General features: G+C 40.2%; 1 protein-coding gene across 1 annotated transcript in view; it reads right to left on the reverse strand.

The window, feature by feature from the left end:
- LOC139625745 (collagen alpha-1(XXI) chain) overlaps positions 1 to 22477 on the reverse strand; it is a 66914-nt gene that overhangs the window by 5378 nt on the left and 39059 nt on the right. The window contains exons 19-30 of the mRNA XM_071485921.1: positions 21280 to 21324; positions 21149 to 21193; positions 17615 to 17668; positions 15597 to 15650; positions 13053 to 13124; positions 12509 to 12544; positions 9845 to 9889; positions 5174 to 5206; positions 3500 to 3646; positions 3171 to 3225; positions 1599 to 1793; positions 149 to 226 (exon numbers count right to left, since the gene is read on the reverse strand). Of these exons, the coding sequence (XP_071342022.1) occupies positions 149 to 226; positions 1599 to 1793; positions 3171 to 3225; positions 3500 to 3646; positions 5174 to 5206; positions 9845 to 9889; positions 12509 to 12544; positions 13053 to 13124; positions 15597 to 15650; positions 17615 to 17668; positions 21149 to 21193; positions 21280 to 21324 (859 nt within the window). The remainder of the gene's footprint in view (positions 1 to 148; positions 227 to 1598; positions 1794 to 3170; positions 3226 to 3499; positions 3647 to 5173; positions 5207 to 9844; positions 9890 to 12508; positions 12545 to 13052; positions 13125 to 15596; positions 15651 to 17614; positions 17669 to 21148; positions 21194 to 21279; positions 21325 to 22477) is intronic.

Below are 22477 nucleotides of genomic sequence, written 5' to 3' on the forward strand. Positions count from 1 at the left end.
GCTTTTTTGTTAAAAGTGCAGTCATGCACAGATCTGAAAGCTCAGATGTCAGAACACTGCGGTTGCTAAAATAGCTTCAACTCCACAAAATGGCATAATGGATGAAGACATTTCAGAAGACATCCTGATAGGAAAGCTTTGTGCATACCTGGCTGCCCAGGTGGTCCTGGAGGTCCACGGTACCCTTCTCCTTTGCTGCCTTTGAGCCCTCTTGGTCCCATGTCACCTGGGGACATAATATCCATAATATGTCTGCTTTTAAAAAGCTACAATTAGAGCGTCTATAAATGAGCTGTCAGGTTCAGAGCTGCAGGAAAGTTCCCTCTAAACCCGCTGTGTCCAGACCTTTTGTTTTAGAGTTGGCTGCATGCTTTCATTAAAAAGTAACACCAGAGCAATTTTTATATATACTATAATATACTATTACTAGTATACTATATATATATATATACACATATATACATATATATATATATATATATATATATACACACATATATATACATATATATATATATATATATATAAAACCTTAATCTTATATAACCAAATTAACTAAAGAACTTGTTTGGAGTTTTGGGTAAGTTTAGCTTAACTTTATTATCTAAATAATTTATATGACTCTGAACAGCTCTCATGGATTACAACACACTTGCTAGTGTTTACTAGTGGAACTTTTTAGACATAACATCATTCACAGCTCACAGAATAAGAAAAAGAATCATGTTGTAACCTAAAGGGTAAACTAAAATAAAACCTAAAGGGCTTCTCCAATGATCTAGTGCTGCTCTTCCATAAACTATTGGGGACTTGCAAAAGATAGAATGGATGAAATCAGTGCAGGAGAGGCCAAGATATCCTGATTTGTAGTCCCTATACAAGCTTCAAAATGCAGGATAAGACACTTCCTGTGACCCTCCCCGCTTGGTAAATTTCCACATGTTTGAAAGTCCATGCCCGAGTTTGAACCAGACTTACTGAAGTGCAATTACCTTAACATGAATTGGTTGGGTTGGGTATATATTAAATATAATTCCTTTTTTTCCCTGCAGTCAGCTCTCAGTCTCTTCCCACAGTGTTTTCAAACGAACCTGACACCTCTAAAGTTGCTGTTCTCCTGACCTAACAAGTTGAAATAGTACACAGGAGTGGAGTGGCACAGTTTGGCGTCTTTCACAGCTGATTAGCCATTCCCTGGCTTGAAGTGGTCATAAATCAAAGACAGCTCATTGTGATGCATTCAGTATTTGTTGTCTTTTGCTCTGCTGATTTTCACTGATGTTCACTTGTTTAATGATCTTGTTTTATGGGGTACAGTGAACATCAACACATCCAATTTGTTAGTCATTGACACTGTTTTGATTTTAATCGCTGATGAAAGCAACAGTAAATTTTGTCCTCGCTCTTGCTCATGACGTTGTGTTGTTATTTATTGTCTTGTTTTCATCAGGGTAAAAAGACCGGTTTTTGTCACAGTTTCAGGCAGTGGATCAGACACCATCTCAAAAGGGAGCATTGCCAATAGATTATAAATATAAACTCTATCCTACGGTGTTGAAGAATCCATTAACAAATTCATGCATTATGGGTCATATCACCTTTGAGGCCTGCAGGGCCCTGAATTCCAGGAGGTCCCGGATAACCAGGAGCACCACTCCTGCCAGGGTAGCCTGGAGTTCCCATGGAGCCTTTGGGTCCTGGTGCTCCTGGCTCGCCCGGGGGTCCCTTCAGGCTCTGGCAGGGTTCGCACCTAGCTGGGGGTGCCAGGGTCTGGAGCAGTACTGGGAGTTGATCTGCAAGGCACAGCCAGAAGGTGCTGAGTAATCCATTATACAAGTGGAATTAAATAACCTTGCAAAACCTCGCCATTAACAGAGTCTGACCTCAGTTCTGCTTTCGTGTGATTTGTGTTGTGTGCAATATTGTATGCAATATTCAGGATTTCAGCATTTTGAGGGTTTCCCCTGTTAGGTGTCACTACTTTGGAACTGACGCAATCAACTTACTCATTATTTCCTTATACTTGGGTTGAAAAAAAATAAGGTGTGCAGCATGAGTAATTGCAATCCGTTAAAAAAAAAAAAGATGCTGACGTGCAAGAAATACCCATTTGGCTCCATTCTTGCATCTCTTCCACCTTTGGGAGGAGCTAATTCAGTGTGTCAGTTAACAAAGCAAGGAGGCAAAGGAGCCAAATGGAAAACACCTTTAGTTGTGGTTGATTTGCTTTTAGATAAAGGGTAGAAATGGTAAAGACTCTGACATTTACACAGTTATTGCTTGTTTGATTGTTTACATTCACATTCATGTCAATGAAGTTAAATAATGGAAACTGTCTGTTAGGTTTTGGGTTGTTTAATGTTGGGCCACTCATTTAGAAAAGGAGTAATTACTCAAATTGTTTAGCAAATTAAGCTGTTTACCCCAGTTTGCTATGAGTTTTTTCTCATTTATTCATGAACTTTAACTTTAAATGTTTGTTAACCTTTCACAGGATAATCATGTGGAAATGGTGTGTCCCATTCCTTCACTCTGACATATCCCAATTTATCATCAAGGAATGTTCTGTACTCTTCACATAACTTGTAGATGCAATCATTTTCTTTGACGCAGAGCTGCACTGAAGGTAGATTTAACCTCACTGGTTGATATGAATCTCAACTGGTGAAGCCAAACAGAAGATGCTGACGTGCAAGAAATACCCATTTGGCTCCATTCTTGCATCTCTTCCACCTTTGGGAGGAGCTAATTCAGTGTGTCAGTTAACAAAGCAAGGAGGCAAAGGAGCCAAATGGAAAACACCTTTAGTTGTGGTTGATTTGCTTTTAGATAAAGGGTAGAAATGGTAAAGACTCTGACATTTACACAGTTATTGCTTGTTTGATTGTTTACATTCACATTCATGTCAATGAAGTTAAATAATGGAAACTGTCTGTTAGGTTTTGGGTTGTTTAATGTTGGGCCACTCATTTAGAAAAGGAGTAATTACTCAAATTGTTTAGCAAATTAAGCTGTTTACCCCAGTTTGCTATGATCAATGTAAACCGATCAAAGGAATTATATGAAATGTGCCACTCTACATCTGAGGAATCTGTTTCAGACAGTTTCAGACCCTGGCTTTCCTTCCTCCACTTCTGAGCAAAGTGACATGAAAACAAACAGATACTTACTACGCAGAACATCAGTGCAGAGCTTTAGAAGATGTTCATCTGAGGGAGACTTGCCCTGCAACACACAATTACCCTTTTATTCAGCTGAATCCACTGTGGGAAAACAGGCTGAAACTGTGATTGAGTATGCCTGCAGATTTGTAGGATCTCAGTGCTCCACTCTTTGTCTTCACGTAGCCCACACACACTGACAGTTACACCCCCATTACTCCCAAACATAACTCCCCCACTCCAGACGGGAAATCACTGGTTATATCTTTCAGCCCATTTATTTCTCTCTTTTTTGTTAATCTGCGAGGAGGACAGTGGTTAGGAGGAGGTTCACTCACAGGTTTCCCCGGATATCCTGGCTGGCCTGGTTGGCCCGGCAACCCGTCTTGGCCAGGAAATCCCCTGGGTCCAGCAGCACCCATGTGACCCATTTCACCTTTCTTTCCTTCAGGTCCCCTGGGGCCGTCGTCACCTGTCACACCTTTCTGAAGAAGTGGAAGGAAGGATAGAAAATCTCACATTACAGGAGAAAAACGGTGAAACTGGTGCCTGTTTTGCAGTAACTGACCAAATGATGTCTCATACATAAAGATGAATTGACTGTTCGCTAAGCGCTGTCCCATGGCTGGCCTGTCAAGCTTCGCTGTAGCCAGATACTAATATTTATGAATTTTGAGGGTTGTGTTGTCTTTTATGAACCTCTGCAGAGCCAAAAATACATGAGCAAAAGTAGAAAGGCTGGTATTTGTCTGCTCTATTATGCTGCAAGCATTAGCATGTCTGGCTAACTACCTTACTACCTAAAGTAGTAAACAATTTCTGTGTTACTAAAAAGGCCATATCATGAACTAACTAGGTTACATTAGTTTGTGGACTTACAGGTTATATTAGTTGTTCACAACTAGCACACCCAGAGTCTCCTCACTGTGTGGAAGCCAGTCCTGGATGCTAACTGAGTTTAAGGCTAACATATGGCAGCTCTGTCCTGCTCTTTATTGGATTTGGAGTAACTTACACCCCAGCAACCCCAAGCCAAGATCGGATCAAACCGATCCTAAAACCCTTTTCCTCTTGTAGTGAAAATATACTAGATGAAAACATGAGCAAGTATACAAGCTATGAACAGCCATACAGTGTTGTGTCACACAGAATAACTGTCTGGTCTTACATTTCTCTTTATCATACTTATAATACAAGGACTAACAAGCTCTACGCTGCAACACAAGAGCAATGCTTGTTTCGTCTACCTGGGTCAGCTGGTGAGGATGCTCTTTACCTCGGATATGCGGTGTTCGACTCCATGTTCGAATTATATCATGTAACCATCAAGTGCTTTTTTTTTTTTTTTTTTCAGTCAGCTGGAGACAGCATTTTCAACCAACTCATGGACCTACATGAGATTAATTAGCTGATAGCTGCGCTGGCATTATCAGTTTTCATTTCAGCTAACAAAATCAACAGTGTCTGGTAAGAGAAGAGAAGCCTGTTTTTGTCTAACTCTGATATCTAGGAACCATTGTTTTAAGAAAATTACAAGAATTTCAAAGTGGTAAATCTGCCACTGTTAAACTCCATATGTTGTGTGCAAGAACGTAAAGTAAAACAACATTAAATAAGGGAACTTAGCGAACAGTTAATTATAGCAATTAAATTTATACACAGCATCCCACTTTTTCTTCTCCTTCACTGGTTTTTGTTAGTGATCAAAACACTACAGTGTAGGATTAAATGATAGTACAGCACTGGCACAACTGAGGGAGCCTACATCTCTATAAATTGTGATTCTGCAGACAGTACTGTAAGTGTTTGATATTTAAGATGTGTGCGCCTTTAGAAAGGAGTGCTTTTGTGATGTATATTTTTGCCCAGGGGTCCAGATTTCCCCAGGCCTGGAGGTATTGGCTCTGTAAGTCTTCTATAGCAGCCATGCAGGCTTGACAGGGCTTCTCACCGCGGTGCAGAATAAGACAGAATGGATTATATCTAATACCGCAAAGTCTAATTCGACAAACCTCTCCTTTCCTTCCCCTGGGTCCCACTTCGCCCTGATGGAAGAAAGAAAAGAGAGCAAGAAGGGCGGGGTGGAAGAGGAGAAGAGGGAGAAATGGAGAGAGACAGTTAGAAACTTCTGCTTACATATCAAAGGCTGAGACAGTATGTCAGACGAGCTGTGCTCACTGCTCTGCATTGCTGATGCAGAACTGCTCTCTTTTCTGTCTAAACCAGTGGCTTACAAAACATTTTAGATTGGTTATTGTAATGCATTCTCTGACACTATTTTTCTTTTGGCTACTTGTTATAATGTGATGAAAAATGCATCTGCAGATCTGTTAGTCCTTAAAAAAACACCATCCAGTGGTAACACCAATTCTTAAGGACTGGGACATATATCTGAGGCTCTTAGTGTGTTCTCATTTTTTAAAAATCCTTCCTCTTTTCTCTCCATATGTCCTTGCGGTGACTGATTTCAGCCGTCCAAGTGCTTAAAGACACAAGTTAAGTAGCTTGATCTGCTTTTAAGAGGCTTTATCAGAGGAAACACTAGAATATCATATCAGAGCACATAAACACTGCTCCTCCCAGCTGGCATTCTCCAACGCTGTATTCAGACATAGAACATGGAGACGTGCAACAGGTTGACATTCATTATGAACTGAACTTCAAAAGCATGCTGGCACCACCTAGCACCACTCAAAAATTAAAAAAGCATCTAGTAGAGTGATTTGGGGAAGAACCTAATTATTTTATTTTAATACTCTTTTTTAATACTCTTTTTGTGGCTGTGGTGGTTGAGTTAGTTTTATACCTTTTTGATATTCACTTATATAATCTAGGCAACCCCCTGGTTCAAGGAGTCCAAATTCTCTATGATAGAACTTAGACAGATAAAATTAGAGCTATTGAATAAGACAATCAATGCATCAAATAACCAACCCCTAAATTAAGCTGCCATGTGTTAGTAGTGGCAACATGAGGAAATAACTGTCTGAGGCTGAAAATCCACACTGATTACCTACAGCAACAGAGGCTACCTGTTTTTGTGCCCACATCCTCCCATACACCTCATGTCTTTGTTAGCCACCCTCCCACAGTTGTTTAGCCTTTTGTTTCTCTTTTCATACAATTTTACATTTAAACAGAGATACAGAAGATACAGAGGTTTCAATCTCACACCTGACAGAATGAGACTGCCCTCTCAAGAAGACCAAGTGCTTCAGAATGACATGTGTTAACACTTACAGCGCCCACCAGCAGCCGTAGTAAATATGACAGGGGGTCAGGAGGAAGTCTGGTGACGTTATTATAGAGCAACAAAATCTGAGCAGGGGGGAGGTCTGTGTGAGAAAATGGGTTAATGGCTGTCCATTTCACCTCAACAACAGACTGTTGACTTTGTTGTTTTTAACGCATGACAACGATCGTTGTCACCCTAACCAAACCATAACCATAGTGTTGTCACGTCCTGAAAAAGATTTGTCACCAGATGTTCCGGAAACACTTCGATGTTGAAATGGACTCACATAAGCCACCTACACTCACACACACATTTGTTTTTCCTCCCTTCTTTCCTCATTTCCTAAAAGTTAAGTTCCCTTCATATTATCACAAGAAAACAGCTGTCGTACTTCCCTTATTATTGTGTATTTTGCATCATTGTATTTCTGACCATACTGAATTTGTTGCAGCTGAGCTGTGGCAATCGTTGTGCACAAGAGCCACACAATTTCTGCACTCCGTTTTAATGCCACAGTACTGCGAAGACAAGTGGCAGTGAGGACAGATCATTTAAACAGAACACACCCTCTCTCCTCCTGAACTGCAGCTCAGAGTCCTATTTATTTTACCCAGTAGGAATTAGGAAGTCTGTCTGAAGACAAGAATATGTCATATTCATTTCAGCGGTGACACACTTGTGATTCACCGCTGATGTTTTTAGCCTTGAGGGTGTTATCACATGGAAGTTGGGCCACTCTCAGCACTGTGGAATTACAGAGTGTGAACATTAAGCTGCATACTGAAAAATACAAACGCTTTATCTGTCTCAGGTGTCACAGACAAGACTGCACAATTCTGTCTCCACGTGATGCAATATAGATCCTACTGTACACACACACACACACACACACACACACACACACACCTCTAACTGGATCCATTGTAAAATCTCTATCTAGGGATGTGAAGATCGATGCCTCGGTAATTGATACTTACTGATCGATTCTTAAACACTACTCATCTGGTATCGTTCCTACTATAAAGCTTGCAAACTTGAAAGCTGCAAATTGCAGATCGCACAGCAATTACATCATCATATTTGTTCATTACCAATTATTGATGATGATGATAATCCCAGAATGGATAAACATTTAAATCGGCTGTTCTGCTCTCACCTTATGAATTCTTATTTTATCTTGTTGCCAAGATCAAATCACTCCTCAGTGCCAAGAATTTGAAAATATTTTCCTGTTAGATTATTGTAATTCCATTTTTACAGCATTAGCAAATGCTGTATAACTGTCTGAAGCTTCTGACCTTTGCCTCCTTCTGTTGGCTCTAGGAGAATTTCACAATTACATTTTCTTCTGAACTGGAGTCTTTTTGGAGACTTACTGCACCAATGTTCTCATGTCTCTTATGCATTGCTGACTCGCATATTAATAATTCTTTATAAAGATTTCTTTCTTCATCTTTCTACTAGTAGCACCTCTAGAGTTTCCCACTCCTGTCACTCACCTGACCCACCTCTTACACACCTGTTTCTGATTTTGTCAAATAGGCCACACCTGTCTCTTGTTTCGTCATTAAAAGAGGAGTTTGACATTTCTGGAAATATTCGTATTTGTTTTTAATGGCCGAGAGTTGAATGAGAAGATTGATACCAACCCATGTCTGTGCAGTAAATATGAAGCAGCAACAAGTTAGCCCAGCTGGGTTAGCACAGACAGAGGGACGCAGCCAGCAGCGCTTCTAAGGCTCAACACTTGATATCCTGTTTGTTTATTCTCTATCAAAACAGCATAAAAACAACAAGCAAGTAGGTGCTGACCTCCTTTATCTAGTGAGCTAACAGCTAGCATGCTAGCCAGCTGGGAACATGTGACTCTGTCACGAGGCCATTTTCACAGAAGATATTTTGACATTTTGAGTGTTCTGTGTATTGCGCTGGCTTAGTCCTCATTAATATTTGTAACAACTGCCTTCTCTACTAAGACGAGTCATAATGTCTGCTGTGAAAAATGTCCACCAAAGTCACAAGTGCTAGCTAACATGCGCCTCCAGTTAAATTCAGCCATCATTAGCTTTCAACTAGCAAGCTTGTTAGCTTAGTCGCTAATGGGACAGTAACTTTGCAGTTCATTCAAAAGATAAATTGCTATATGTCTGTCTAATAACTGTCTAACATGCCTCCTTTGTGGAGCAATTTACACCCTGTCAAACAATAATTCAAAAATTGGCTGATGCAACACATGTAATGTAACACAATAGCTTCCTTCATGTTAATTTGCTATAACTTAACAGTGCAAATATGTGTCAAAGTCGAACAAGAGGTTAAAGATTTGCACTGATTTACTTTGCCTCTGTGAGCAAATCCACTGATGATGGTGATTTAATAGAAATGAATCAATTTAGCCGTGAACTGCTGTTTTATGTGCTGGTGTGACTGCAGGCCTGCTGCCTGTCTCTGACCAGCCTCCCTGCCTTCAGATTTGTTCGTCTGCTCAGGCTGCCTTGAAGTTGCCAAAGCGTAAGTCTGTAAAGTGACCATTGATTTTTAGTTAAATGTCTGTAATTCAGCCAGAGTGTCTTCATTGGGCCCTCTTTATTGTTGCCGTGACACTGCGATCCTTTATATGGGTCTGGGGTTGAGCCTAAACACCAAAACGGGTGGTGGCATCACCATGAGGGGCCTGAGCCTCTGCAACAACTCTCCTCAACAGATTAGCTCAGCTGAGTCACTTACCTCTTTCTGAGTCCCTGCTGAAACTTTACTTTTTCAAACTACATATGATCTGATTTTATGATTTTATTTTACTGTCTGAAGCTTCCATATTATTCATTCTCTCATTTTTATTTTGTCTCTTTTCATTGAAACTGCTTTTACTTTTATTTTTGCCACGCTCTGCACTGCTGTTTGCTTGTACTGCTTTCTATTTAGTCTTTTATTGCATTTTTATGTGTTTTTATATGCTGTCTGAATTTAATCTTGTAAAGAACCTTGTAAAGTCACTTTCAGAGTGGTGTTATATTAGTAGAGTTAATTATTATATTTATTTTGTGATAAAATTTTTATGGTGACTTGCATTAGGAGATTTATCTTAGCTACAAACTTGAGTTATATACAGTTATACTTATGTATAAATTCTGCCATGATACAAGTTAATATATGATAACATTTTATCTGGAATTTAATTCCAAACCTGTTGTATCGCCCATACCCTATTTATAATCCAAACCTACCCCTGGCCCAACCTAATCTAGCTAAGGTAAGCAAATTAGGTCCTTGTAAATGAGGACTTGCCAAGACGTAGCCCCTCATCCTCATGCCCTTGTGGGGACATTTGTTCCCTGTAACTGCACACATACACACAAACACATATGTTTAAACCCCCTTGTCTCAGCTAAACAGTCGTTCTCGTAAGCTTTGCTGCCACCCAGTGGAAGCAGAAGGACCCTACACTCACAGGCACACCGGGAGTCCCTGGGTCTCCATCTCCGCCTCTCTCCCCCTGCAAAGACATAACACATCAGATTAGCTGAGGGTTTGTGTGAGCTTGTTAACATACATGCTGGCATGTCCTCATGTAGTGAGTGTGTGTGTGTGTGGGGGGGGCCTTGTTTTACTATTTGTGGGGTCCGATAACCGGGAGCCCACTATACTTGTGGGATCCAGCAGCTTTGTGGGGACCAAAATGCAAAACGTTTTTAGGGTCAGGGGTGTAATTAGGGTTAATTTAGGGTTAGGGTTAGGCTTTCAGTGGTGATGGTTAAGGTAGGGGTAGGAGTTAGGGAATTAATTATGTTACTCATGGGCCCCCACAAATATAGTAAGACAAGAATGTGTGTGCATGTGTGGGTGTGTGTGTGTATGTGTGCAAGGGTGAAACTGAATGTGTGCAACGTCAGTGTGTCAATGTAGTTATGTGTGTGTGCTAGTGTGTGCTGATCCATGTCTTGATTCAGTGTGTGTGTGAGCAGAGAAAAGGTCATGATTACCACTAGCAGCCAATAAGAGAAACCCAAGGAGGGAGGGAATAGGAATTGGCTAACAGTGACCTTTAACAAACCTGACTTTTTATCTTGCGTGTGGCTTTCCAACTGCATCCTGCAGCACTGTAAGACACGGCTCTTCTTTCTCCGCCTCCTCTGGGCCTTCACACTGTTTTCCATTAGTGCATGTACCAGGGAGCGACTGATTCAGAGCATTCATCACATGCTTTGATTGTTCACTTTGTGACTGATGCTGTGTTCATAATGGTAGAAGTAGGGCGGCTGATGTAAATCAGTGTAACATAACACAATTCAATTTGCCAACCAAAAAAAAAACTATATTGCTGAATCAATTGTGTACTTGTTTAATACATTGTTAGTTGTCAAGATTAGAGACAGAAGTTTTCTACTCTAATCAATGGTTAGGAAAGTTTACAATCCTATAGCAGATTGTCATTGCGCCAGCTATTCATAAATCCATGAAGGAAGTCCCTACTAATATCAGTAGAAGTAAAACCCCATAATAAAACTCATCTTTTATTATTAACTCTGTGTAATTAGATTGGTTTGTTTCAAGTCAGGTCAACTAAAAAAGAAAAATAATCAGAACAGAACCTTCCTCTAACTCATGCCCCACTTGAAAACCTCCAAAACATTGGTGGCCATCATCTGACCCCATGAAATAATGATCTCAGGGCTCTTTTTATTTTAATGATAACAATCAAACATTCAGGACTGAACTGAAAGCAGGGGAGTCTCAGTTTTTCTTTTTTGTATGACCGGGGAGGATCATTTGTCGATCCACCATCTGTCTCTTGACTCTGTTTCCTTTTATTTCTCCCTGTTGTGAACTACCTATCTTTGATACTCCACTCTTTCTTTTAATGAGCAATCAGACTGAGATATCAAAGAACATTACAAAAGAACATCATAAAAGTTCCTATCATTGACTTATCACAGTGATCGGCCTTGATAAGAGAAAATAAACATTTGTAATGTTTTAAAGATCATTACGTTTTAAAACATTTAAAAGCTTTTTTTTTTCTTTCTTTCACCAAAATTGTACTGTTTTGCCAATGATTTGTTGGCCCACTTACAATACCAGTGGACCTGGGCCCACAGGTTAGCAACCACTGGTCTAGAAGGACTTAACTGTAATGTGTTTAGAAGTGTTAGCTTGTTCAAAATACTTCAAAGCATGCATTACCATTGGTTCAAGTTTTTTAATTTGAGGACAGTGGCATGATGGAGGCTTGTTGTGCCTTTTCACACAAATGACTCAGATGACTCATGTTGTTTTTGTCTGTGATCAAATTGAATACAATGCAAACCACACTCATGATAGAATGCTACTTCAACCGCTCGCCCATACACTATTTGAAAGGATCATCACCAAGCCTGTTTTGAATGTGGCAACTAGACATATAGCACAGCAATAACTGTAATCTTTTGGCTTGCACGCATGAGGGATCACACTTGAGACTTTATTACAAGTGGAAAAAATAGAGCTGGATATCAAGCATAGCAAGCTGCCGTTGCCAGTGTAACTGAACAGTTGTTGACTGAATTAATTTTCTTAAATTAGTCAACTATTCAGCTCAGAACATTTTCTACAGTGTTCGTTATTTGTTTGCACTACTCAGCCATAAGTGATGTTGTAGCTCAGTGTAATTTGTCACTCTGTCCAACCAGAGAGTAATTTGAAATATCTAACCTTGTTATACAACCTAATATTTCACTATATTTTGACTTAAGCCTCTGGTAGCATCAAATTAGACAATGGGGCTGACAGGAATGCATACTGGTAATTATCCTAAAGCACTGGATAAAAAGGAAACTGTACACAGTATAAAAGAGGAGACAAATGAATAAGGGATTCAGTGAATTAATCACACACTACTTTTTCAGTAATTAGTTTTTAAATTAGTAATTAATAATTAATCCCATATTTCTGCTGGGACATATAATCCAACGGTAGACTCCAAAGGAGAGTTTTGTTGATCGCTCTGTGTGATCTCATCAACTGGTCAGTTCACAATTAAGTTATGTGCTAACTCAAACACAGACTCTTATGACCTCAGTGACCTCAGTGCTGGAGTGTGTTTCTCCAGCAGAAGTGTGAAGAAAAAGAGCAATACCTGGTTTCCTTTAGAGCCAGCCTCTCCTCTCTCCCCCTAAAAATACAACACTGAACATTAGAACTTGCAACTTGTCTTAACGCTGACAGTGTGACGTCTAAATAAAATAATTCTGTCTAAGGAATTAATACTAGAGAACTAGCATCAATGTCCTGTTGACAATATACTGTACGGAAAACAAAACCCAGCGTGTTAAACAGACTGATCCGGATTAGGGTTGTTTGTACTGTATCTGTGTGCCTGGGCGTGCTGCTTTTGAAGTGTGAAGGACAACCTTCAGCATCATTAAAATTAATCATGTCATCTAAGCAAAACATGAATAATGCATTGACAAGTATGTATAAAGTTAAGCTGTCAACATTTCCACAGTACAACATGTAAATCATGTAAGCTCCTGACAAGTGAAGCCATAAATCATTCATAAAGTGGTGCCTTTGCAGCCAAACATAGGCTTCATTTAGTGAAAACAAAATGGTGCAAGTCATTCATTTTTCTTCTCTTGTGTATGCTGTTATAAGCATTGATTCCTTATAGGCTTCCTTACCTTATGGCCTTTGAACCCCGGCAGCCCCATGCCACCTGGCAGCCCTGGAAAACCTGGCTCCCCCGTTGAGCCCTGGAAAGGTGAAAAGTTATTAATCTTTGGGAATCAACGGATGGAAAGAAAAGATTTAAAGAAAAGATTAGTAGGAAGCAGTATAACTCAATTATTTCACAGTGGATGGAAAACCCTAGTGGCCATTGGTACATCTTCTTCTACCAAATGAAAGAGCGCAGGGAGTGCTAAAATGAAATATTTAAAAAGTGGTCAAAATATAAACTTGTGCAGTTTTCAGGTGTGTATGTGTGTATGTGACTACCTATCAAACCCATGCAATAATTTTGCAGGCTGCTGTAGTGAAAAGGAAAATGTCCTTAGCCAGTAATCAAGGCTGAATAAATATGGATTATAAAGATGCTTGAGTGAAAAACTTTTCAAGCACTCCATGAAATCCTCACTTCTACAAGAGCTAAAGTGACATCTGCTTTGAAGGACGGCACATCCAAATGACCAAGGTTACCTGTAATTAAGTAGTACAGCAGTGACAGCTCAGAGTCTTTTTTTAACATCACAATGGTTGACATTTACTGGCGTAATTGCTCAGAAACATGTCACTTAACAAACAAGTGGCATTAAACGTGTAGCTGTCACTCATCAGGAGGATTCACACTGCAGGCTGGTGAGAAAAGAAGTGGCTGTCAGGATGGGAGGAAAGAGACAGAGAATGAGGTTGGTTTAGAAAAGAGAAAAGGCAAAAGCTGTCACCCTGATCACACCCTGATCCCTCAGGGGGGAATTAGTAGTGCCCTCACTAATCCCACCACCATGCTGTATTCTCTCAAACTCAAGCTGTTAGGTGGGCGGCAGGGCAGATTTGCTAGGTCTGGGGAGTAAATACGTTCAAATGGTGTACATGCTATTGGCAAGTGAAGGCTGGGGGAGACACTCAATCATAGCAGAGTCACATGACCACACAAAGCCAGTGCACCAAACTACTCTAAACCCTCCCTTTGGACCTGATCTTCAGAGGAAGTGAAAAACAAAGGAGACTAGATGTCAAGTGCAGGAGACGATACAAATTCCCCCAACTTTTTCACACTGCGGTATTTGCTGTGATACAGTTTGGCTTTATGTGAAATGTTCTGTCCTTTTGTGCAACTCATTAGACTCATTTGACAAGACTCAAAGATGAATCAATCAATCTTTGAATCAACTCTGGGACAAGTGTCTCTGATTTCTTCTTGCCTGACAAAGAGCTATTGGGCTGAAACACAGCTATGAAAGCTTAAAGGAGAAGATGACTACTAAGCCAATTGTACAGTTAAGGGTGCTTTTGTATGATGGTGTGTTGTGTTTACTTGGTGGTTTAAAGGTGCTACTTGTAAGTTTTGCTATTGCTTCACAACCAGCATTAGCATTAACAGCCCTTTACCTGCCAGTCTTACTGAGAACCTCGGCCATCGTTGTGCTTACAAGACAAGAGGTTATAACACTCCCTCTGAGCAGAGCTACTTCTTCAGGGGAAATTGGACACTACAGTGACTCAGTATCAAAGTGACGAGACGGGCCAACGAGGCCGGAGCTGGCAGGTTCCGTCGTGCCAACTTCAGTCGAAGAAAAGAAGTTACAGAAATAGAAGCAAAACAAGAGGGATGCTTTTCACAGCTGGAGACAGCTTGGTGAGTACAGGAATGAAGTTTGATGCTGAACTAGCATTGTTTCTCCTAGATTGGTAAGTAAACAGCTGTTAATGCTAATGGTGGCTATGTAGCAATAGCAAAACTCACAAATAGCTCCTTCAGTATAAACAGTCTAATCATCTGTAGAAAATATTTATGTCATCTCCTGATAAAAAGTAGGTGAAACACACTAAATGACAGGATCATAGAAGGGACTTTTGCAGTTTTTAACATTGATTGAAGTCACATTAAGCTGTGTACTTTTGTTTTATATCTAAGTGTCTGTGTTGAGTGTTGCAGCACCTTTTAGAAGCTGTCAATCTTGTTCTCACTGGATAATTGACAAGACACCATGATGTAGTGTGCATATGGGCTGTTCTCTTGTACAACAAGGTTAGCTATCTGTAACACACCACGAAGACAGCCCATGGCTAAACATATTGGTTGAATAAATAGCAGATGCATGTTAACTGGAATCACATCCTTTGGCTTAAACTGAGCAACAACTGCTTCATTGTAATCTGTATATGAATAAATCACAGATTGCCAGTTCTCTATTCATATTTTTTACTTATTAATTATTACACAGATATTAGTGTTTCCATTAGCTGCTATGGCCTTTTTCTTCAGTTTGTTTTGATTTGACAGTTTTTACTGTTGTTTTACTTTGACATTACATACAGTATCTACCAGAGGGACGCACCTGAAAAGCAGACACTAGCAACACTAGGTATGATGTAAGTCTCTCCAAATATCTAACGTGTGAATAAATAAAAGAAAGAATAGACAGAAGCAAAGCAGAAAACACAGACAACAGAAAGGAAGGTGAAGAGAAGTAATCTGCTCGGTAATCGTCTGCTCCACTCACCTTCTCGCCTGGTGGACCAAGAGAACCAGCAACACCTGGATCTCCACAGTTTCCCTAAATAAAACACACATTTGCGCCACATTTGTCTGACAGTACTTGTGAAGACCTTCTGTTGAGAACATGCATTCCTGAATCAAATCTTGAACAAGTCTTAGGGCTATACAGTATTTAACAATCACAGAGACCAGCACACAGGTCATTGAGGCCGTGTCAGAGTGCAGCAGCTATTTGCATTCATACAGTTGCAGCACCCCATGCACAAACGAAGAGGTGGAGGGAAGAGGAATATAAATCACAGTATGCGATGATTAATCATTATCCTCTCAGCCAGTCACTTTATTGGTCTCTTCCCTGTTAAACAGCCTCGCTCATCACAGTAGCAGAGCACAAAAATGGCTCAAAGACCAGTCATGCAATATTTTCAGAGCCCCATCCACATTTTTATTTTCCAAGTTGAGAATACACACAATAAAAGTCTGTTGTAGGCTACAATAAAATTAGTACAATAAAAAGGAAAGTGGGTTTTTGGATTAATAAATTAATAATTTAATAATTAAATAAATATAATCAGCAAAATAAAGCAGCCAAAAGAGGAAGAAAATAATAGCAACTATCAACAACTATTGTTCACATGACTGTACAATTATTACAGTCTTGCTTTTAAGAATCAAAAACTAATAATTAATTCATTAATTAAGCTCTGCTGCATATTGATGTTGCCCCCTTCACTCCAGTGTTTTTGTGTGTGTTGAAAGAGTGACTGAGTACTGTGTGGACTGTGTGTGAAATGTGTAATGATGTTTTGTGTAAACAGGGCTCCAGGTTCCCTACACAAAGGCACAGAGGGTTGCATGGTTAGTTTGCAGCAGTCTGATGTTTGTTCATAATTCCATAATTTAATCAAGGTAACACTAGTGGACCATTGTGTGTAACAGTGCTGTGTTTGTTGAGTGCAATTAGCTACAGATGGAAAACACAGCCTTCAGACTTCGATGGGGATTTAATCAGCTGATGGCGAAGTTTCCATACAGGTGGAAAAGCAGGTGTGGATACAACAGATTGGTGAAAATCACCCTAGAGTCCTTAGCTCAGTACAAAGCGCTTCACTGGCATTTTAGTCACATTTAAAATAAGCAGCTTTACATTCAAAATGTCAAATTTAGTGTAAGTCAGGGTGTGTTTAATTATGTCTTTATTTATGTTCAGTGTTTATTTACTGACTGATGGAGTCACCAAATTATCAAGCACCATACTGCTGAAAACAGGCCTGGTCCTCGTTCTCAGCACAAAGTCAAAGAGACATTTTTCACCTTCATATGCATGAAACTCCCATCTTCCACTCTCCTGCCTCTCCTTCCATCTTTGCGCTGTGCATGCTGCGCTGAGTATACAAATTCCAAAGGGACAGGAAATGTGGATTTCAAGGTCAGAGAAATATGAATCTGTCTTGGTGCCTGTGTGCTAGTCTTTGGGAAGACGAAAGCAGAAGGGGCACTCCCCGGATTTTATACATAAAGGTCAGTCAAATGTCATTTCTGCAGTTTTTTTTGGGTTAAAGTCACAATATCACAGTCTCTGGTGGTTTGATTATGACCAGTCTTGCTTTAAAGTGTCTCTTGCAATTTTACAGAAGTGCAGTGACAAATGCACAGAGTACCCCTTCAATCTGTAAAAAGCCCCCCTAATTTGTAAATACTGTAAAACCTCTGTTTGCATAAATGTCTGAAAAGAGTGAAACCTAAACTAATTCTTTGAAGGACAGACATTCATGCACACACACACACCAACAATCCAAATGTGAAACTTCCTTGGCAGGATGGCATTTATCGCCGATTCAGAAACACCTACAATTTGACTCCAAACATGTTGACTCCCTCTCAGAACGCAGTTTTCTCCACGGGAACATCAAGAGAACAGGGAGGGCGGGTACAACATTATAACAGGCTGAAAATAGCCAAGCGGTTGGGGAGAAGCAGGCCATTAGCATAATAACTAATTATAACGTTCAACGCACAGACCTTGGGACCGTCTTGGCCGATCTCTCCGGGCGGCCCCCGGGGCCCCTGGATTCCCTGGACAGAGAGAGATATTGAAGGAGAGGGGGTGGAGAGGGTAGGGGCGAGAGAGGAAGGGAATGAGAGGGAGAGAGAGAATGAGATGAAAGAGACAGACACAGTGCTTTGGGCTGAATGTGACAGAGTGCATGACGGCTTGGTCAGGAGGCACAGAGGGAGAAATGAGATGGCTCAGGTCCACACATGCACACACACGCACGTGCACACACTCACACACACACACATTCACATACAAACTCACGTATGTCCACATTTGCACACTTACAAACACACAGCACATTTGCATATTCAACAAAGCATTCTGCTTGAAGCTGTGTGTGAGCCACTCTATCTTCCCATATGCCTTCACCACAGAAAGAAAACACACACAATAAATCTACCACTGTGTAATCTGACTGACTGTAAGGGAGACTCAGCTAATACCAGCCTCTTTAAGAAATAAAAGCTAAACAAAAAATATGAATAATCATCATGAATATCATATTATTGTTCAAATTTGTTGATTCAGGTTCTAGAAAGCTCCGAATAGAAAAACCAATCGATCCTGATTCTGAATATCTAACATCACAAATATTTGTTACTATAATGAGTCTGAACATCCCAATATTTCATTTAGCAAAAAGCCAAAAACAATATTAGGAAAAAAGGCACTGACACTGAATAAATAAAAAAAGATTTTAGAGTACAGCTACAATGTTTTGACATCATGTCATCATCACATAATAGCTCTATTTACCCCAGAAGAAAATGTTTGTCTCTTGGAAGAATTCAGCAGTTACAAGAGTGCACACTTCAAAAGAGCAAGTTACTGTTAGTTGCTATTTTTAAGTTGGGACAACTTCATAAAATGAAGTAAACATATGCGGATATAAAGTCAACATAACTTAAGGCAAATAGTTCTATTTACTTAGTTTTTTCGAGGCCATCGGTTTCCTAGATTTTTTAAGTAAGATCAACTTCTCAGATTTTACAGTGAAGAGTGTCAGAAGAAAGAGAAAAAAGTGATTTGGGAAAAAAAAATCAGTGCAGTCTGTAAAAAGTCTTGCCCTTCTCATTGCTCTCTCCATAAAAAAACGTCAGCAAACCACAAATTATGAGCCACGGTTTCCTGTTTTTTGTTGTTGGGTGCTACTGCTCAGTGCAGGTGTCATTGATTGTTACCATGGTAACATCAATGGGAACAAGGCCTGAGTTAGCCTGGGGGTACGGTGTCTAATGTTTTTGTCTTAAAATGAGTCGGTCTTTATTTTTGTGAAATGGTCTAACTTGTATTAGAGTAATCTATGAGCACCGTTAAGACCGGCCTAACACTACAGACCAGTCTGAAATACCTTTGTGAAACCAGGAGCGGCAGTGGGAACATTTGAAATGCCAAATTTGATTGGTGTTGGTGGGGTCAACTAGCAGTTAGTTTGACTTCTATGTATATTTATTATCACACAATTGTATGTGGTTGCCTAGATACAAAGGGTGGCTCATAATACCTCCTCTGCCTGACTCTGTGTGAGTGAGTGTGTGTGTGTGTGTGTGTGTGTGTGTGTGTGTGTCACATAAGTCAGAGGCCCACTGCAGGCATAATGTCATAGCAGTTCTCCTTTCTGCCGCCAAGAATAGAAAGAGGAGGATGAAGACAAAAAGAAGAAGCTTAGGGGTGTGGAAAGGTGACTTCTGTGCACTTGGATGTGTGCAGTAGGCTACACCAGCTTTTAGCTGATATTAACAAGGCTTATTGTGAAAGTGTCATGTGAATTTCCCCACTGTGGGACTAAAAAAGGCGATCTTATCTTATCTTATCTTATGTGAGACAGAGGAAGTATAAGCCAAATGCAGTGTAAAAAAAGTCCAAATTTACATTGAAATAATTCCATTTTGAGTATCTGTCGCAAGTTTCATGTTGGATCAGGATGCAGGAAAGATAGTGAAACATTTTCTGTTTTATATATTAATCTGCAACCATCCACCATTTGCTCTTAACAGATGTAGATGTGTCTTTAGTTAATGTGTTTAAATGCCTCTTCACTGAACTCAGCCTTCACTCCACATATCCGCACTGCCTGTTTATGACCACAAGGGGGCAGCAGAGCTATGAGCATAGTGCCCACTAATCACCATTGAGGATTGTGTATCCACAATGCTCTGCTGTAATTCAAACTGGCTGTGTGTCATCATGTTTACCAGAGGGGGGTGTCCTTACTGTGTGTGCACCCCCCCACCCCCCACCCCCCTACCCCCACCCTCACATACTCATCTGACTTTGGCTCTAGGTTAACAACCACTCACCACCTTAATGGCATTGCTGAATAAGTCAAATGGACTCATATGGTGCGCGGGCTGAATTAATGATGTCATTATGAGCCCACTGCAGAGACAGTAATGTGCGGAGTTTAATGTGTGGACCTCTAGTCTAGAAGATTAGAGCGCATTGCTCAAAGACAAATGAGAAAACAGATAGGCCCTGTCAGCCACTTTTTACAGTAGACAGGTAACTTTTTCTAAATGCCACATTTCCTATGCACTGCTGTCCTTATCATTGCTAACTCTACTGATGGATTGGGCAGGCTAAATAGAGACGTATGCTATGTCCATGTTTCCAGCTGCTTCTGTTCACCTTCCAGCAAAGAGCTTCAGATGAGGGAGTAAAGGGCTTAGTATGCTTTCAATGAACTAGGTTGTCTGAAACAAGGATGTCTGAGTATGTTGAAGGGAAAAGTATTTACAGCTGTTTTAAAAGGTGAAGCAAAAGGACTATGAGTGCATCTCCAAACTCTCTCCAGGATTTTTTGTCTTATTAGACCGTTGTTCCAACTGCACAATAGAGAATTGTGCAGTTGGAACAACGGTAATGACCTCTAGGTGGTCTCTCCCAGCAGGCTTTCACTGTGTTCATTCAGTAAACAGAAAATGTGATGGAAGTAGCTGTGTGAAAATAAAAAGGACAAAAGAGGTGAAAGCTCGAACCCTGCTTGATCCTCGTACCTTTTCACACCTGGCAAATTGCTGCATAAAGCGGACATGATTGTCATTTTCAAAAAGTTACAAGGCTTCTCATTCAGAAAGCAGCTTAATGACACTGTTAGATTATCTGTAAAGCACTTTTTGTAAGACTTATAACTAAAATGCATGGGATGTCCCCTAAACTTCCAACCCACCAGTGTGCAGGATGCCCTGACAAACCAGCAGGATTCACAGAGTGCAGCAACAAGGAACCTCTGCATGCAAAATGCAAAATGCAGTATCAAAGGGGCAACCTGCCAGCCGAGTGCCTAGGGTGCATATCATATGAGCACATATGCTCTGAGCTGGCGAGTCACTGGTTTGACTCCCCACCAGCCTGTCACTCTACACTGTCCTATCCAATACAGTCATAAAATACCCCAAAAAACCAACAAAAAATGAAGTACCAATGCCTGGAATCTAACCCCAGGTCTCCGCAGTGGTGCTCTATGTTCAAGTTCATGCCTAGTTCAAGTTCATTACCTTTAATCCAGGTACCCCCTGTGGCCCAGCCAAACCTGTCTCTCCCTAAAAAGACATTCCAAAACACAGAACATAAACAGATGCAGGGGTCACCAACAACACTGGCAAGTTACTTTCAGGTAAGATTTTACCGGAGGTCCCTTTGGGCCCATTTCACCAGGAGGTCCCTGGACACCCTGTGGAGATACAGAGACAGAAAGACAAGATTACATAAGGTTGCAGCAACATTTCAGTCCATTTTTAGTGAGATGTCTTTATATATATATATATATATATATATATATATGTATATATATATATACATTCTGAACATTTAAATGCACTGTAATATGCTGTAAAACGCTGCAATATGCAGGATTTGTCATTCAAACCCCAAGTGAGAAGATTTAGGGCTTACTTTATTTCACCAGAATAATCCACTCAGTATTAACAGTGCCTTCCAGGACAGCAACAGGACACACATTTGAATGCCTAGTTTTTCCCCAGGCGACTGGACCTGTCTAACTGACTGCATATTGTGCTGCCATAATCCTGGAGGCTGCTTTGGAACACAGCATTTTTGGCTGCAGGAGGTTTCAGGAGATGTGGATTCCTCCTCTCGCAATTATGGAGGTGCAGTATGATGCACAGATCCACAGATGAATGTAGATTTAATTTAAAGGAATAGTTTGACATCTTGGGAAATATGCTGATTCACTTTTTTGCCAAGAGGTAGATGAGGATAAGATAAGAGAAGATCTGAAACTATAGCCAACAGCAACAATTACATATATATATATATATATATATATATATACACACAAAACAATCAAATAATCGGCATTGGAAAGAAAAGAAAAATATTTTTCATGGAAATTCAGTTGACTGAAAATAAAATTACCAGATGGGAATGAGTGTTTTTACTAATCTATAAGGTAAATAGGTAGGGTGTGTGTGTGTGTATGTACTTGTACTTGCTACATAGTAAGGACCAAAAAAAGTATTTTACTAACAGAGTGAGGACATTTTGGGAAAGTGAGGACATTTTGGCCGGTCCTCACTTTTTGAGACACCTTCAAATCACATTTTGAGGGTTAAGATTTGGTTTTAGAGTTATGGTTAGAATTAGGTTTAGGTTAAAGTTAGGTTAAGTAAAATACGCAGCACTCTTAAGAGTGCTACGAGGGGCACGGGCACACGAGGGTTAGGGTTAGGGTCAGGGTTAGGGTTAGGCACTCAGTTGTGATGGTTAAGGTTAGGGTAATGGGCTAGGGAATGCATTATATCAAGGAGTGTCCTCACAAAGATAGAAGTACAAGTATGTGTGTGTGTGTGTGTGTGTGTGTGTTT

This window comes from Trachinotus anak, unplaced genomic scaffold, assembly GCF_046630095.1.
Source record: "Trachinotus anak isolate AG129_WGS33_773 ecotype Australia unplaced genomic scaffold, CSIRO_AGI_Tana_v1 ptg000009l, whole genome shotgun sequence".
NCBI lineage: Eukaryota > Metazoa > Chordata > Actinopteri > Carangiformes > Carangidae > Trachinotus > Trachinotus anak.